The sequence below is a fragment of the Grammomys surdaster genome, unplaced genomic scaffold (assembly GCF_004785775.1).
Source record: "Grammomys surdaster isolate TR1022 unplaced genomic scaffold, NIH_TR_1.0 150, whole genome shotgun sequence".
NCBI classification, from domain to species: domain Eukaryota; kingdom Metazoa; phylum Chordata; class Mammalia; order Rodentia; family Muridae; genus Grammomys; species Grammomys surdaster.
In genome coordinates, this window is record NW_021604608.1 from 19169795 (window position 1) to 19186698 (window position 16904).

Below are 16904 nucleotides of genomic sequence, written 5' to 3' on the forward strand. Positions count from 1 at the left end.
ATACCTAAAAGAAGGCACCCAGTTAAAAAGCTGCTTTGAGTACATGGTGTGAGCCGCATTGCTTTTCTCAGTGACCCCTGGTTTGCTTGTATAAGGACCTCCTCTGAACTCTGCAGCTGCATTCGTACTAGTTGAATCTGACCAGAGAGGATCTCCAGACAAATAAAATGCTATTTGTCGGTCTCAAATTGGCAAATGATAATTTTGGCAACAATTTGAAAACTTTGCACTTCTATGCTCCCCAAAATTTCTAAGACTGTTAAAGGAAATTAAAGTTCCCAAGCACATCTTAACCATTTGAAAAATAAAGTAATTGCCAAATGTAAATCAAAGTGTGTTTAGCTAACTACCCAAGAGGAAAGAGTGTCCAAATGAGAAATGACGTTGTATAAATGAAGAAGTCTGGTTTTTGAGAATTGGAGAAATTATAAAGTTAAAAAATTATATCTCTGCATTATATATTTTATACACATATATATTGTTTTATTTTGGTTTTTTTGATGGCTTGCTTTGAACTCAGTACATAGCTGTGAATGACCTTGAAGTCCTGATCTTACTCACTTGTTCCACCAAATGCTGGGTACCCAACTATCTTAGTTAGGGTAACTATTGCTCTGATAAAACACCATGAACAAAAGCAAGGGGTGAGGGGGGAAAAAGGTTTATTTGACTTATATTTTCATATCATTGTTCATCATTAAAGGATGTCAGGATGGGAACTCAAGCAGGGAAGGAACGTGGAGGCAGGAGCAGAGGTCATGGAGGAGCGCCGCTTTCTGGCTTGCTCCCATGGTTTTCTCTGCCTGTTTTCTCATAGAACGCAGGACCAGGAGCCCAGATATGGCCCCACCCACAATGGGCTGGGCCCTCCCCCATCAATCACTAGTTAAGAAAATACTCTATGGGCTGGCCCATGGCCCATCCTTATGAAGGCATTTTCTCAGTTGAGACTCTAGCCTCTCTGATGACTGTGGTTTGTGTCAAGTTGACATGAAACTAGCCTGCATAACTGGTCCCTTGACACACAAGCACAGCACTGTTAAGCCAAAACCTTTCCCTCCTTGTTCATCCCTAAGATTACTCATTAAAAAAGATATCACAGAAGCCGGGTGGTGGCGCATGCCTTTAAATCCAGCACTTGGGAGGCAGAGGCAGGTGAATTTCTGAGTTCGAAGCCAGCCTGGTCTACAGAGTGAGTTCCAGGACAACCAGGGCTACACAGAGAAACCCTATCTCGAAAACAAACAAACAAACAAAAAAGATATAACAATATAAAGCATCTTAAATAAAGTCCCACAACCTTTAAAAATTCAAACACTTAAAAAATTCTGTCTCTTAAAAATATCCAGTCTTTTTTTAAAATTCAAAGACTTATAAAAGCTAATGTCTCTCAACTGTGGGTTCCTATAAAATCAAAAACTAAGTTACTTTTTACTTCAGGAGGTAAGAGCCAGGGCACAAATTCAAATAAAAGAAAAACCAAACTCCAACTGTAAATAACTCAGCGTCCAGTGTCTAGGATCCATTTATGATCTGCTGGGCTCCTCCCAAAGGCCTTGGGTCATTTCTCTGACCCCTCCCTCTGCAGCACACACAGCTTGTCTTCTAAGCTCAGCCTGGCTCCTCTCCACTGTTGCTGCTTTTCTTAGTGGTCATCCCATGGTTCTGGCATCTCCAAAATGCTGGGGTCTCTTGCTGAAACTGGACTGTATTTTCACCAATAGCCTCTCATAGGCTCTCTTCATGGTAGCAAACCTCAGCTTCTCTTGACCCCTTCAATCCTGGGCCTTCAACTGCTACTGAGACTGCAACTTCACCAAAGGCCTCTCCTGGCTTCTCACAAACCTTAGCTGCTCTCCATGAGCCCTTCATGCCTTCAGAATCAGTACCACCTGGGTGACTCTTATCCTGCTAAGTTTTGCTACCAACATGAGTTAGAACCTTAGCCACCTCTGGAGCACAACTTCTGTGTGCTGAGGAATCACTTCCAGAAGATTTTACCTTGGTGATGCTGGTCTTTTCTCAATCACTGTTAATTTCTCAGCTTCAGCTAGTCAGCATTGAATATCCCAGCAAAGCAAAGGGTTCACTTCAGTGGTTCTTGTACTTTGTGAATTGCAGCTGACTCAAGCCTCAGCTGAGCTTGACTCAGAATGTACATTGGCCCACATAAAATCCTTGACTCTCAAACTTCCCTCTGGAACTGCAGAAAGCTAGGCCTCCATCCACCGTATTTCTTTTACAATTCTTACCTTCCACACTCCTACCAAACACCTCACCGAGCTTTGAACACCCAATGGCTTTTCTAGACCAACGTTCTAAAGTCCTTCCACAGTCCTGCAAAACAGCATAGTTATGTCTGTCACAACAGTACCTCAGTATCCTGCTGCCAACTTATGGCTTATTGGGGTTTCTATTGCTATGATCAAACACTGTGACCAAAAAGCAAGTTGGGGAGGAAAGGATTTATTTAGCTTATACTTCTACATCATGGTCCATCATAGATAGAAGTCATAGATCGGTGGGTGTTTGTTTCTTCTGTCTGACTTTTGAGAAGTGGATAGTAATGGTATTCTCTTTCCTAAAAGCAACTGTGTTGCCATGGATTGGGATAAAGATGGTGATATCCTGGCAGTGATTGCTGAGAAGTCTAGTTGTATTTATCTGTGGGATGCGAACACAAATAAAACCAGCCAGCTGGACAATGGCATGAGGTAAGGATACCTTTGGTGTTAAGTGGTGATCTTAGCCCTTCTGTCATTTTATATCATTTTTATTAACATCAGTAATTGTACTTTTATTGGGATATAATATGGTATTCTAACAGATGCGTGCCTTGAGTACTGGTCAGATCAGTGTAATTAACATTTCCCAACTCTAGTTATTTTTAAATTTCTTACTGAGCAATGTTACTGTTTGTCATCTTCCAATTAGTTCTGAAGTTTGCACTGAGGAATGTGACTGTCTGTCTTCCTAATGCTGAGAGTGTTTACTGCTTTGATTTTGGAGACACAATGATGAATCTCCACCTCCTTTTTTTTTAAAGATTGATTTATTATGTATATATTATGTATCCTGTATGCATGTATGTCTGCAGGGCAGAAGAGGGCACCAGGTCTCATTACAGATGGTTATAAGCTACCATGTGGTTGCTGGGAATAGAACTCAGGACCTCAGGAAGAGCAACCAGTTCTCTTAACCACTGAGCCATCTCTCCAGCCTGAGTCCTCCCCCTTTTTTTAAAAAAAAGTTGCTTTTTTTTTTTGGTGTTTTCTTTCATTTTGAGACAGGATCTCATGATGTAGCCCTGGCTGTTCTGGAACTCACTGTATAAACCAGACTGGCTTAGAACTCACAGAGATCTGCCTGCCTCTGCCTCCTAAGAGCTGGAATTAAAGGCATTTGTGTGCCACCATGCCTGGCCATGAGTGGTTGTTGTTGTTGTTGCTGCTGCTGTTGTTGTTGCTGTTGCTGCTGCTGCTGCTTTGTTTTGGTTGTTTTTTTTTTTTTAAAGCAAGATCTCATATAGCCCAGTCTGACCTGGAACTCACTGTGTAGCTAAGGATGACTTTGAACCCTGACCCTCCTGTTCCTGCCTCCTAAGTGCTGGATTACAAACCTATACCATCATGCCTGTATTAGTTTTCTTATGACAGAAAAACCCTATCCCTTTTATGGTTGAGATGTGTAATCCTCCTGTTAATTAGAATAAAGACGTTATGGCCACTCATGGTGGCACACACCTTCCCCCAGAAATAGGCAGATCTCTGAATTCAAAGCCTAGTCTACATAGCAAGTTCCAGGACAGACAGGACTATGTAGAGAGACCCTGTCTCAAAACAAAATAAAAACAAAAGAATAAAGATATTATGATTATGAAATAGCTTCTTTTTATTAATTAATTAACTAATTAATTAACTTTACATCCCAATTTCAGCTTCCCACTCCCCTCCTTCCAATCCCTCCCTCTCATCTTACCTCTCCCACCCCACCTCTCCCTTTCTCCTCTAAGAAGGGGAGGCTTCCCATGAATATCAAACTGTTTTGGTATATCGAATTGCAGTAGGACCAGGTGCATCTTCTTTTATTGAGGCTAGACAAGGCAGCACAGTTAGAGGAAAGGAATCTAAAGGCAGACAACAGAGTCAGAAATAGCTCCTGTGCTCCTTCTGTTAGGGGTCTCACATGAAGATCAAGCTGTACATCTGTTACATTGTTCAGGGGGCCTATGTCCGTCCCATGCATGCTCTCTGATTGGTGGTTCAGTCTCATTGAGCCCCTATGTGCCCAGGTTAGTTGATTCTGTAGATTTCTTGTGGTGTCTTTGTCCTCTCTGGCTCCTTCAATCTTTCCTCCCCCTCTTCCACAAAATTCCTTAAACTCCACCTAGTGTTTGGCTGTGGGTCTCTGAATATGTTTCTATTAGCTGCTGGGTGAAGCCTCTCAGATGACAGTTATGCTGGGCTCCTGTTTTCAATTATAGCAAAATATCATTAATAGTGTCAGGGATGGGGCTCTCTCTCATGGCATGTGTCTCAAGTTGGACCAGTCATTGGTTGGTCATTCCCTCAGTTTCTGCTCCATCTTTACCCCTGCACATCCTGTAGGCAGGACAAATCGTGGATCAAAGGTTTTTATGGCTGGGTTGGTGTCCCCATCCCTCCACTGGAAGTCTTACCTAGTTACAGGAGATTGCTATTTCCATATCACCTATTGCTAGGAGTCTTAGCTAGGGTCACCTTCATGACTCCTGGTAGTTTCCGTTGTCCTAGGCTTCTAGTTCATCCCAGAGTTGTCTCCTACCTCCCACTGATTCCAGTTCCCTTCCCCAGTTTTCTCTCTTTCCATCCCCACCACACTTCTTTGGGTCTGTGGATTGTAGAATGGTTATCCTGTACTTTATGACTAATATCCACTTATAAGTGACTACATACCATGTTTGTCTTTCTGAGTCTGGGTTACCTCACTCAGGATGATCTTATTTAGTTCCATCCATTTGTCTTCAAATTTCTTAATGTCATTGTTTTTAATAGCTGAATAATATTCTATTGTGTAAATGTACTACATTTTCTTTATCTATTCTTTGCTTGAAAGACATCGAGATTGTTTCTAGTTTCTGGCTGTTATGAATAAAGCTACTATGAACATAGTTGAGCAAGAATCCATGTGATATGGTGGAGCATCTTTTGGGTATATGCCCAGGAGCAATATAACTGACTCTTGAAGCAGAGCTATTCCCATTTTCTGAGAAACTGCCAAATTGATATCCAAAGTGGCTGTCCAAGATTGCACTCTCAGCAATGGAGGAGTGTTCTCCTCACTGTATATCCTCTCCAGCATGAGTTGTCGCCTGACTTTTTGATCTCAGCCATTCTGATGAGTGTAAGATGGAATCTCAGGGTTGTTTTGATTTGCATTTCCCTGATGACTCAGGATGTTGAACATTTCTTTAGTTCTTCCTGGCCATTAGAGAGTCCTCTGTTAAGAATTCTGTTTAGCTCTGTACCCCATTTTAAAATTAGGTTATTTGGCTTGTTGAGATCTAATTTCTTAAGTTCTTTATATATTTTGGATATCAGCCTTCTGCCAGACATAGGGTTGGTGAAGAAGATCTTTTCCCATTCTGTGGGCTGCCATTTGGTCCTATTGACAAGTTTCCTTTGCCTTACAGAAGCTTTCAGTTTCATGATGTCCCATTTATTATTGGTGTTCTTTCTGTTCAAGAAATTGTCTCTTGTGCCAATGCATTCAAGGCCATTCCTCACTTTTTCTTCTATCAGATTTAGTGCATTGGTTTTATGTTGAGGTCCTTGGTCCACTTGGATATGAGTTTTGTGCAAGGTGATAGATATGGATCTATTTTCATTCTATGTGTAGATATCCAGTTAGATCAATATCATTTGTCTAAGATGCTTTCTCTATTCTATTGTATGGTTTTGGCTTCTTTGTCAAAAGTCAAGTGTCCATACATGTGTAGATTTACTTCTGGTTCTTTGATTCAATCCCATTGATCAACCTGTCTGTTTTTATGCCAATGCCATGTGGTTTTAATTACTATTGCTCTGTAGTACAGCTTGAAATCAGGGATAGTGATATCTCCAGAACTTCTTTTATTGTAGAGGATTGTTTTAGCTATCCTGTATTTATTTTGGTTTTCCATATGAAGTTGAGCTCTTTCAAGGTCTGTAAAGAATTGTGTTGGAATTTTAATTGGAATTTCATTGAGTCTGTAGATTACTTTTGGTAAGATGACCAGTTCTACTATGTTAACTCTACCAATCCTTGAGCATAGGAGATCTTTCCATTTTCTAATATTTTCCTCAGTTTCTTTTTCAGAGACTTGCAGTTTTCATCATACAGATCTTTCACCTGTTTGGTCAGATTTATAGCAAAATATTCTATATTATTTGTAGCTATCATGAAAGGTGTTGTTTCCTTTATTTCTTTCTTAGCCTGTTCATTGTTTGTGTAAAGAAGGGCTACTGGTTTGTTTTGTTTTTTTTGTTTTTCGTTTTTTTGTTTTAGTGAATTTTGTATCCAGCCACTTTGCTGAAGTTGTTTTTCAGTTGTAGGAGTTCTCTGGTAGAATTTGGGGGTTGCTTATATACACTGTCATAACATCTGCAAATAGTGAGTGATACTTGACTTCTTCCTTTTCAAATTGTACCCCCTTGCTCTCCTTTAGTTATCTTATTTTTCTAGCTAGAATTTCAAGTATTATATGGAATAAATACTGAGAGAGTGGGCATCCTTGTCTTGTTCCTGATTTTAGTGGAATTGCTTTAAGTTTCTCTCCATTTTATTTGATGTCAACTATTGGCTTCTGTGTATTATCTTTATTGTGTTTAGGTATACAAATCTAAGGTGCATACCTTTAAACACAATAAAATCAATTGTGATCTCTCCAACAGTTTTATCATGAAAGGGTGTTGGATTTGTCGAAGTGTTTTTCAGCATCTAATGAGATGATCGGGTAGGTTTTATTTTTTCTATTGTGTCTGTTGTTGTTCAAATCCAGCTTTAATCCATGGTTGTGATAAGATACAGAGAGTTATTGCACTCTTCTTGTATATGTTGACACTTGCTTTGTGACTGAGTATATGATCAGTTTTGGAGAAGGTTCCGTAAGGTGCTGAGAAGAAGGTGTATTCTTTTGTGTTTGGGTGAAATGTTCTATAGATATCTATTAGGCTTATTTTATTCATAACATCTGTTAGTTTCCTTATTTCTCTGTTTAGTTTATGTCTGCATGACCTATTGACTGGTGTGAGTTGGGTGTTGAAGTCTCCCACTATTAATCTGTGGGGTTCTGTGATGGTTTGCATATGCTTGGTCTAGGGAGTGGCACTATTAAAAAGTGTGACCCTGTTGCAGAGGTGTGGCCTTGATGGAGTAGGTGTGTCACTGTGGGTGTGGGCTTTAAGACCCTCATCCTAGCTGCCTGGAACTCAGTCTTCTACTAGGAGCCTTCAGATGAAGATGTCTCATCAGGTGAAGATGTCTCAGCTCTGCACCATGCCTGCCAAGGTGCTGCCATGCTCCCACCTTGATGGTACTAGACTGAACCTCTGAACCTGTAAGCCAGACCCAATTAAATATTGTCCTTATAAGAGTTGCCTTGGTCATGGGGTCTGTTCACAGCAGTAAAACCATAACTAACACAGGTTCAGTGTGTGATTTAAGCTTTAATAATGTTTCATTTACAAATGTGAGTACCCTTGCATTTGGGACATAGATATTCAGAATTGAAACATCATCTTTGTTGATTTTTCCTTTGATGAGTATGAAGTGTTTTTCCCCTTCTCTGTTGATTAATTTTGACTGTAGAATGTCTACTTCACCTTGCTTCTTGGGTCTGTTTGCTTGGAAAATCTTTTTCCACCACTTTGAGGTAATATCTACCTTTGTGGGTGAGATGTTTCTAATATGCAGGAGAATGATGGATCTTGTTTTTATATCCACTCTGTTAGCCTGTGTCCTTTTATTGGGGAATTGATTCCATTGATGTTGAGAGATATTAATAACCAATATTTTTAATTCCTGTTATTTTAATATTGGTGGTTGCGGTGATATTGGTGGTATGTGTGTGCCTACCTACTTTTGGTTTTGCTGGTGTGGGATTATTTATTTCCTGTGTTTTCTTGGATGTAGATAGCCTCCTTGGGTTGGAATTTTCTTTCTAGTATCTTCTGTAGGGCTAGATTTGTGGGTAGATACCGTTTAACTTTGTTTTTCCTGGATTATCTTGTTTTCTATTGTGATTGAAAATTTTTCTGGGTGTAGTAGTCTGTGGTCTCTTAGAGACTGCAAGACATCTGCCCATCCCCTTTTGGCTTTTAGAGTCTCTCATTTGAGAGGTTGGGTATAATTCTGAAAGGTCTGCTTTTATATTGTATTTGGCCTTTTTCCCTTGCAGCTTTTTATATTCTTTCTTGGTCTGTACAATTTGTGTTTAGATAATTATGTGGTAGGAGGAATTTCTTTTCTGGTCCAATCTATTTGGTTTTCTGTAGGCTTCTTGTATGCTTATAGTCATCTTTTTCTTTAGGTTGGGGAAATTTTCTGGGACTTAAAGCTGGGAATCTTCTCCCTCTTCTATTCCTTTTACTCTTAGGTTTGGTCTTCTCATAATGTCCCAGATTTCCTGGATGTTTTGTGTCAGGAACTTTTTAGATTTAACATTTTCTTTAACCAAATTTTTTTCTATTGTATCTTCTACACCTGAGATCTTCTTCCATCTCTTGTATTCTGTTCGTGATGCTTGTGTCTAGAGTTCCTGTTCTCTTACCTAGGTTTTCCATCTCAAGGATTACCTTCCTTTAAGAAGTCTTTTGGTGAACATACTGAAAATAAAAATGATGAGACAAAATTTATATGGAAAATCTGGAGGTGAGATGACAGTAGTGGTGCACAATGAAAGACCCTACATTGAACAAAGTAGACGACAGCAAGGACATGGCAGGCTGCGCCTCACCTCCACGTGTCTCCTGAGAGAAGGAGGCAGTCCATTCTGCCACAAGTTAGTTAGTTAGTTAGTTAGTTAGTTAGTTAGTTAAGGGATATGGATGTGTGCATGACAACATGCATGTGTAGATGACTAGATGCATGTGTGCATGACTGTGTATGTACACTTGTGTGTGGATTCCAGGGATTTAATTTACACCATCAGACTTGGTAGCAAGTGTGTTCACCTGTTAAGCCAGCCCTACAATAGATTTTTAACTAAATGTTTACTTTATACACGTGTTATTACAGCTAACCTTTCATATACTTTTTTAGTATTTCACTTCCGAGCGTCATCATATGTATAACCTTTCACAGTGAATTCAGTAATTCAAATTGTATCAACTGCACACTGAGTTTTTGATGCTCTGATTACAGGTTAGCCAGACAAAGTCTCCTCCCATTTAACCTTTATCCTTACTCAATGTTGTGGGAAACAGAAAAAAAAAGTGCCTAGAAACACTAAAACAGAAGCATGGTCTGTCTGTGGCACTCAGAATGTAGCTACATTGGAATCATTTAAAAGAGCTAGTAATATACAGATTTCTAGGTAGCCCAATGCCCTGAGTCTCTGATTGAGTGTGTCTGAGATGGGATCTGGTAAGTGTCATTTCCAACAACCTTGGGGCGATGCTGCTGGCTCTGGGATTAAATTTTTGAGTTGTTTTGTTGTGATTCATTGTGATTTTTTCCCCTCAGTATATGAAGGAGCTAGTCTTCAGAAAGTTAGCATTCTCTTTTGCTGAGAATCATAGAAATAGCCAGCCTGTGAGTCATAGAATGCGTGTAAGGACTTGGGGCTGGCAATAAGGCCCCAAACTGATGAGCTGAGTTTGACCCAGGCCCCACGTGGTGGAAGGAAGAACCAGTGCCTACAAGTTTTCCTCTAGTTGTGACATCACAGCCACCACTCATATCACAAATGTAATTTAAGAAACTTTTAGACAAGAGTGCTCTCTCTGCCTACTCTGGACAACCTTGTAATAGCAGTGGAACAACCAACAGAATTCTTTTTCTTTTTCTTTTTCTTTTTCTTTTTCTTTTTCTTTTCTTTTCTTTTTCTTTTTCTTTTTCTTTTTCTTTTTCTCTTTCTTTTTCTTTTTAATGTTTTGGTGTAGCTAGGAATTGACCCAGGGCTTTGTTCACCCATACACTCTACCACTAAAATATATGCTCAGCCAAGATATACCCTTTTTAAGGTTATTAATTCCCAGTGGTCCCCCAAATTTAATTTGCCATGTTATTGAAAGCTACTTGTTCCCCCCCCCTTTGCCCCTTGTGAAATTGTATGTGGTGCCATTTGTGTGTGTGTGTGTGTGTGTGTGTGTGTGTGTGTGTGTGTGGAGACACAGGGCTGATCACGTGATCGCTCTCCAAATTATTCACTGAACCCAGAGCTTCCCAGTGTGGGTAGTCTAGCCAGCTTGCTCTGGGAATCCCACTCCTGTCTTACAAACACTGAAATCACAGGCAGGCCCACCAGGCGTTTATATGGATTCTGAAAACCCAATCTGCTCCTCTCACACTCGTGTACCAAGAACTTTGTTTACAAAGCCATCTTCCTAGACCTCAAAAACTACCTTAAAACAAAATCAAACAAACAAACAAAAACCAGTGCTTAAATTTCACGCCACCACTCTAGCGCCAGTGGGACCTAGGAGACTGGAGTTGATTACTGAGGTGGACTAAAGTCTCATGCAAGAACCAACTTTATTCAGAGCATCAGACAATTTATTCTCTGAGGGGAGGAGTAGAGACACGGGAGAAAAGTGTACAGTCACAAGGGCAAGCTGCATGAGGTGTACAGACCACACAGGGCAGACAAACCACATATTACAAAAGCATGGTTTTCCATAGAGACATATAAACAAATAACAATAGCCAGTTGTAATGACTAATCTGAAGTAAACTCACTCCTATCTACTGCACCTAAGAAGAGCATGCAAACACATTCCCAAAACAATTCTGTGTTTGAAGAAACTGAGTTCTCAGGACTGTCTTGTTTTCTTGTAGTTTTTTTCACAAGCACTCAGAATTCTTCTCATTCAACTCCATTCTTGAGTCATGTTCCAACAGTTTCCATTAAAATTTTTACCATCATTATAGTCAAAACCATCATTAGTAACACAAACCACCTTATGAATTTGAGATTCTGTAACAAAGTCTATATTCATTATTATTATTAATTTTGAGTCTACCTGCTGCCAAGATTATCTTATTCTGTCTCCAATTTTTCTTTTAAATTTTTTATTTATTTATATTATATGTAAATTTTGCCTTCTATGTATGGTCTTGCCAGCATGTATGACTGTGAAGCACATATATTCCTGGTGCCCTCAGAAGCCAGAAGATCTCCAGCAACTGGTGTTACAGACAGTTGTGAGCTGCCATGGGGGTGGAGCTGGTGATCAAACATGGGTCCAGCTAGTGTTCTTAGCTTCTGAGCCATCTCTCTGCCACCTCCAAAATTCTTTTAGCATGTAATCGTCATCTAAAAACCATAAGCTGTGTGAATTTTTTGTTTCTTTGTTTTGTTTTGTTTTTTCTTAAGACAGAGTCTTACTATGTAGCCATGGCTGGCCTTGAACTCACAGAGATCTGCCTGCCTCTGCCTCCTGAGTGCTAGGATTACAGCTAAAAGTTCATGAGCTATAATGTTGTACTTCAGCTTGTAAGCAGAAATTAAAGTTATACATGTTATTTCTTAGAGGATGATTAAGGGGTTATGATTGTGAATTGTTCTGTAATATATATCTTAAATGTTGCAGGGATCAAATGTCTTTCCTTCTTTGGTCAAAAATTGGAAGTTTCCTGGCTGTTGGGACCATTAAAGGAAATTTGCTCATTTATAATCATCAGACATCTCGAAAGATTCCTGTTCTTGGTAGGTTCTGCCTAGAAACACTGCTGCATGTTTGCAATGCTTTTCTGAGAGTCAGTTCCATTGTCTCAGATTCCTCTGAGATGACATGGAAAAATGTGTAGAGAAAGGTTTCCCTGGTCCATCTTAGATAACTGTCTAAGAAGGTCCCTCTCCTGCTTACTAAGATTTCCTGAATCGCACAGGACAGACTGAGTTAAGGTCAGCCTGTGTCTTTGGCCATCAGGACATCAATGGTCCCCATTTCCCCTCTCACAGCCAGGTTGTATCTCTAGACATGGGATAGTTCATATGTGTATCAACACCTGTTGACCCCACATGTTGGTTAATTTGGCCAGTGTGGTTGTATTATACCTTATACTAATTTTAATCCACATAGTAAGTGAACCAACACGTTCAGTGACTGCTTACATAGGGGGTACCCATGCTCCTAATCCTTACCCCGCTTGGTCTCCTGGTCTCCGAACACCAGTTGAATGCAGACTTTGGGATGTGAGTAGTTTGCCCATTTGACCTTGCGTGGAGTGCGCTAGCTCCTCCCTCTGTTCACTTGGCCCTGGCCCTTGAATACCCTTGAAGGTTGACCCTTTTCACTGTAGCATCACTCTGACAAGTGAACAGGGCTAGCTGCATGCAGGTGGCCCAAAAAGCATCTCCGCCACTAAGCAAGGCAGCAAAGGCTGGAGGTCGTGGCCCCTACAGGACACGTGAGGAAGTGCTTTCCATTAAGAGCAGTGAGTCATTTCAAATTATTTTCACATTTATCCCTTTAGTATTAATTTTCATTTTCATGATGAGAGATAAATAGAAACAACATTAATCTATTAGAAAGATCAAACTTAAAATTTCCTCCCAGTGACAAAAGTCAACTTTTTCCATATAAATTGTCTGTATGACTCCTGTACACATTTTGTTTCCCACTTTGTCTCTGAAAATGTCCTCCAGTACGTCTATAAGCCCCAGAGATTTGGACACTGGATGTGTATGGAAATAGTACGTTAGAGTATGATCATTCTTCTGTCAGGCTGTCATATGAACATAATGTTATGTGTAATCTGTATTTAATATGAATATCATTCTGCCACATTTTTTTTTTTTGAGACAAGATTTTTCTCTTTGTCCTGGCTGTCTTAAAACTCTCTCTATAGACCAGGCTAGCCTGGAACTCAGAGATTTTCCTGCCTCTGCCTCCCAAAAGCTGGGATTTAAAGGTGTGTGCCTCCACTGCCCAGTGCCACAGCCTTACTTAATAATCATATAAAGACATACCTGAAAAGACTAGAATTAACTGCCCACCTCAGGCCCTTTAGGTAAACAAGTCGTTGCCTCTCTCATGCTTGTTTGAGATTCACGGCTCAGCCCTGTCTCCTTTTCACCTTTTAAAGAAAGATTTGTTTTTATTATTTTAAACTATGTTTCGGTATCGGTGCACATGAGCACAGATGCTGTGGAGGCCAGAGGTGTTGGGTCCACTGGAGCTGAGATTACAGATGGTTGTCAACCACCTGCTCTGGGTGCTGGCAACTGACATTGGGTCCTCTGGGAAAACAGCAAATGCTCTTAACCCCTGAGATAGCTCTCCAGCTCCTCTTCTTACCTTTTCTTAACGTCCGGTCATCCCACCCATGGCTGCTTGGTCCACCGGCACTGTGTAGTAACCACACATGCATTTCACGTTGTACTGATCTGGGCCTTTGAGCTCGACAAGATGCTGCCGTTTCTCGCTGCGCAGCATTCTGATATGCACACGCATGTTAGTTGTGACAGTTTAATTAAATAATGCCAGCCTCCCATCTCGGTCACCAGAGTGACCAGAAGTACTAGGTCATTACTCCCATTAGGTCACCAGAGTACTCCAAGTTCAGGATAACTGATGTTATGCTTAACCTGAGCTTTAAGCAGAATGACAGTGTATAGGAAAAAAAAAGGTTTCTCCTCCCTTTCCTTGGTAAAGAAAGGAATTTATGGGCCAGTGAGATGGCTCAGCAGGTAGAGGCACATGCTGCCAAACCTAACAACATGAATGTAATCCCTGAAACCTGCATGGAGAAGGAGAGAATCAGCTCCAAAAGGTTGTCCTTTGACCTTTGCATGTGCACTGTAGAACATACATGCACATATGCATATACCATGTGTGTGCACATGCACACACACATAAGCACACAAGTAAATAAATAAATGTAATTTTCTTTTTTTATTGGATATTTTATTGATGTTATCCCCTTACACCATTCCCTCCCCCGCCCCACCCAGGAACCCCCTATCCCATCGCCCCTCCTCCTCCTGCTTCTATGAGGATGTACCCCCACCTACCCCCCCACTCCCACCTCCCCACCCTTGAATTCCCCCACACACAGCATCCAGCCTTCATGGGACCAAGGATCTCCTCTCCCACCTATGCCCGACAGGACGATCCTCCCTTACATAGACAGCTGGAGCCATGGATCCCTCCCTAAGTGCTCCCAGGCTCTGGTGATTTAGACCCTGGGAGCTCTGGTTGGTTGGTATTGTTGCTCTCCCCATGGGGCCGCAAACCCTTTCAGCTCCTACAGTCTTCACTCTGACTCCTCCATTGGGAACCCCAAGATCAGTTCAATGGCTAGTTGTGAGCATCTGCCTCTGAATATGTCAGACTCTGGCAGACCTCTAAGGACACCAGCTATATCAGGCTCCTGTCAGCATGCACTTCCTGACATCCACATCAGCTTCTTCCTTTGGTGACTGCACATGGGATGGATGTAATTTTCAAGAAGAAAGGAAAATGGCATTTGTCTTCGGCATCTTTCAGCCTCTCTCCATGTAACCCTTCCCCTTCCTGGTTTCGCTGCGCCACCTGAGTCCTTTAATCCAAGATCAACACAATCTCTCCATCTACAGGATACTCTCTCTAAACATTCCTCCACTTTTGTGCTGTGGTCTCCCGATCTGAAACACTCTCCATAACCTGAGAACTCCTGAATCTCCTCCCCACTGCTGGCTAAAGTCACACCTGCAAGTTCTTACTGAACAACCCCCCCACACACACACCCCACCCCACTCCTGTGAGATACCCATGAGCACTCCAAATTTAACCTCTCCAAAACCCTCTTAATTGTTCAGAAAGTGTCATAGGTGTCGCCTCCAGTTATGTCCCGGGTGCAGTGTCTTATCATGCTCCTGGCTACCGTCATGGGATGGCCTCATATTTTCTGCCTAATTTCCTGCAGACTCCTCCTGATGTGTCTCCTCTCACGCTGCAGCAGATGGGCCTTCACTATGCTCGTGGGTTCTGAGTCCTGATGTTCAACCAACCAACCTCAGATGAAAGCCTCAGGAAAAACTGCTGCAGTTGCACTGAACACACCCACATGTGTCCCCTATTATCCCTCAATCTATTCCTCTATGGTAGAGAAGAGATGCCCCCCTTAACACATGTCTCACTAGGCCATTCACATTTGTACCTCAGTGTTACTGTGAATTATACTATAGATATCCATGAACAGCTAACCTGTGCATGGTCAGTCCACTTAGATCAAGACTGTTATCAGATAGTAGTGAAGAGAACTTTACTGCTTCAGGATCTGCTTCTTTTAAGAGATTACAAATCTGGTTCCGTGATAAGTCAACAAAATTTGTAGAGGAAAACATTTTTCCCCCGCTAAGGCCTGTTTATATTATCCAGAAAAAAGTTGTTGTATGCCATTATTTTAATTTCTGGCTTAGTGATGAAGTGTTTGATATAAGTGTGTATAGACACAAAGGGCTTTCATGGGAATAAAACACCTTGTCTAGTCAAACCCATGACACATGAGAGTAGCTTCACTAATTTTTTATTTATCCATTTTGGGAAGTCCACATGTCAGCAAAAATTGCCTCTTTTTTTCAGGAAAACATACTAAGAAAATCACATGTGGCTGTTGGAATACGGAGAATCTCCTTGCTTTGGGAGGTGAAGATAAAATGATCACAGTCAGTAACCAGGAAGGCGACACAATAAGACAGGTAACGCATCGCCATCTTCCTTTGTGAGGTGTTCATTTCTCCTTGTAATCAACAGCTTTATGTCAAATGAATGTAGAAACATTTGTTTAAGTCACTACGTGGAATATGCTTATGATTCCATATTCTTAAAGATACTGATATTATTTTATTTTCTGTGTATGAGCATTTGCCTGCAGTTATGCATGTATACCATGTGCATGCCTGGTACCCACTGAAGTTAGAAGAAGGTGTTGGATTTCCTGGAACTGGAGTTATGGATGCTTACTAACCATCATGTGGGCACTGGGAACTGAACCTGGGTCCTCTGCAAGAGCAACAAGTACTCTTAACAACTAAGCCATCTCTCCAGCCCCTAGTTTTATGTTTTAAGTATCAGAATCCTTTGTCTGTTCCCATGTTTCCATACACATGTGCAGAACCCAGATACACACAAGTGTACAAACTTACTCTCTCTCTCTCTCTCTCTATCTCTCTCTCTCTCTCTCTCTCTCCCCCCCCTCTCTTTCTCTCTTATACACACACACACACACACACACACACACACACAAATCCTTTTTATGTATTATTAGGAATTTATTAGGAATTTTTTTCTTTAATATGAATAAGTTAGCTATTAAAGGAAATATGTTTTGCCCTTTGGTATCAAATGGATTATTAGCTCTGTGGTTACAGTCAGTATGTCTGTGAGGTTTAATTTTATGCAGGCATGCTGATAAATGTTAAAAACTAGAGAATTGTGGACTCAGAATCAAGCTTCCTGATTCTAAAGCGACTATCTTTAATGAATATGTTAAATACTTCCCAAAGTAATCCTGACTAAATCTCAATTAAGATGAAATCTTTCTTCCATTGAAATTTCCCAAACTTGATTTGATCCTAAGAGGGTCTCTTCTTGAGAGAATCTGTATTGTCAATAGCTACCTAGTGTCACCACTGGGAAAATTATTCTTTGAACAGCCCTAGTGTACTGTGTGTACAGTCTACACCTCAGTACCTAGTGTACTGTGTGTACAGTCTATACCTCAGCACCTAGTGTACT

General features: G+C 40.9%; 1 protein-coding gene across 1 annotated transcript in view; it reads left to right on the top strand.

The window, feature by feature from the left end:
- Positions 1 to 2589: 2589 nt before the first annotated feature.
- Wdr19 (WD repeat domain 19) overlaps positions 2590 to 16904 on the top strand; it is a 65361-nt gene continuing 51046 nt past the window's right edge. The window contains exons 1-3 of the mRNA XM_028765229.1: positions 2590 to 2714; positions 11772 to 11887; positions 15750 to 15865. Of these exons, the coding sequence (XP_028621062.1) occupies positions 2602 to 2714; positions 11772 to 11887; positions 15750 to 15865 (345 nt within the window). The 5' untranslated portion in view covers positions 2590 to 2601. The remainder of the gene's footprint in view (positions 2715 to 11771; positions 11888 to 15749; positions 15866 to 16904) is intronic.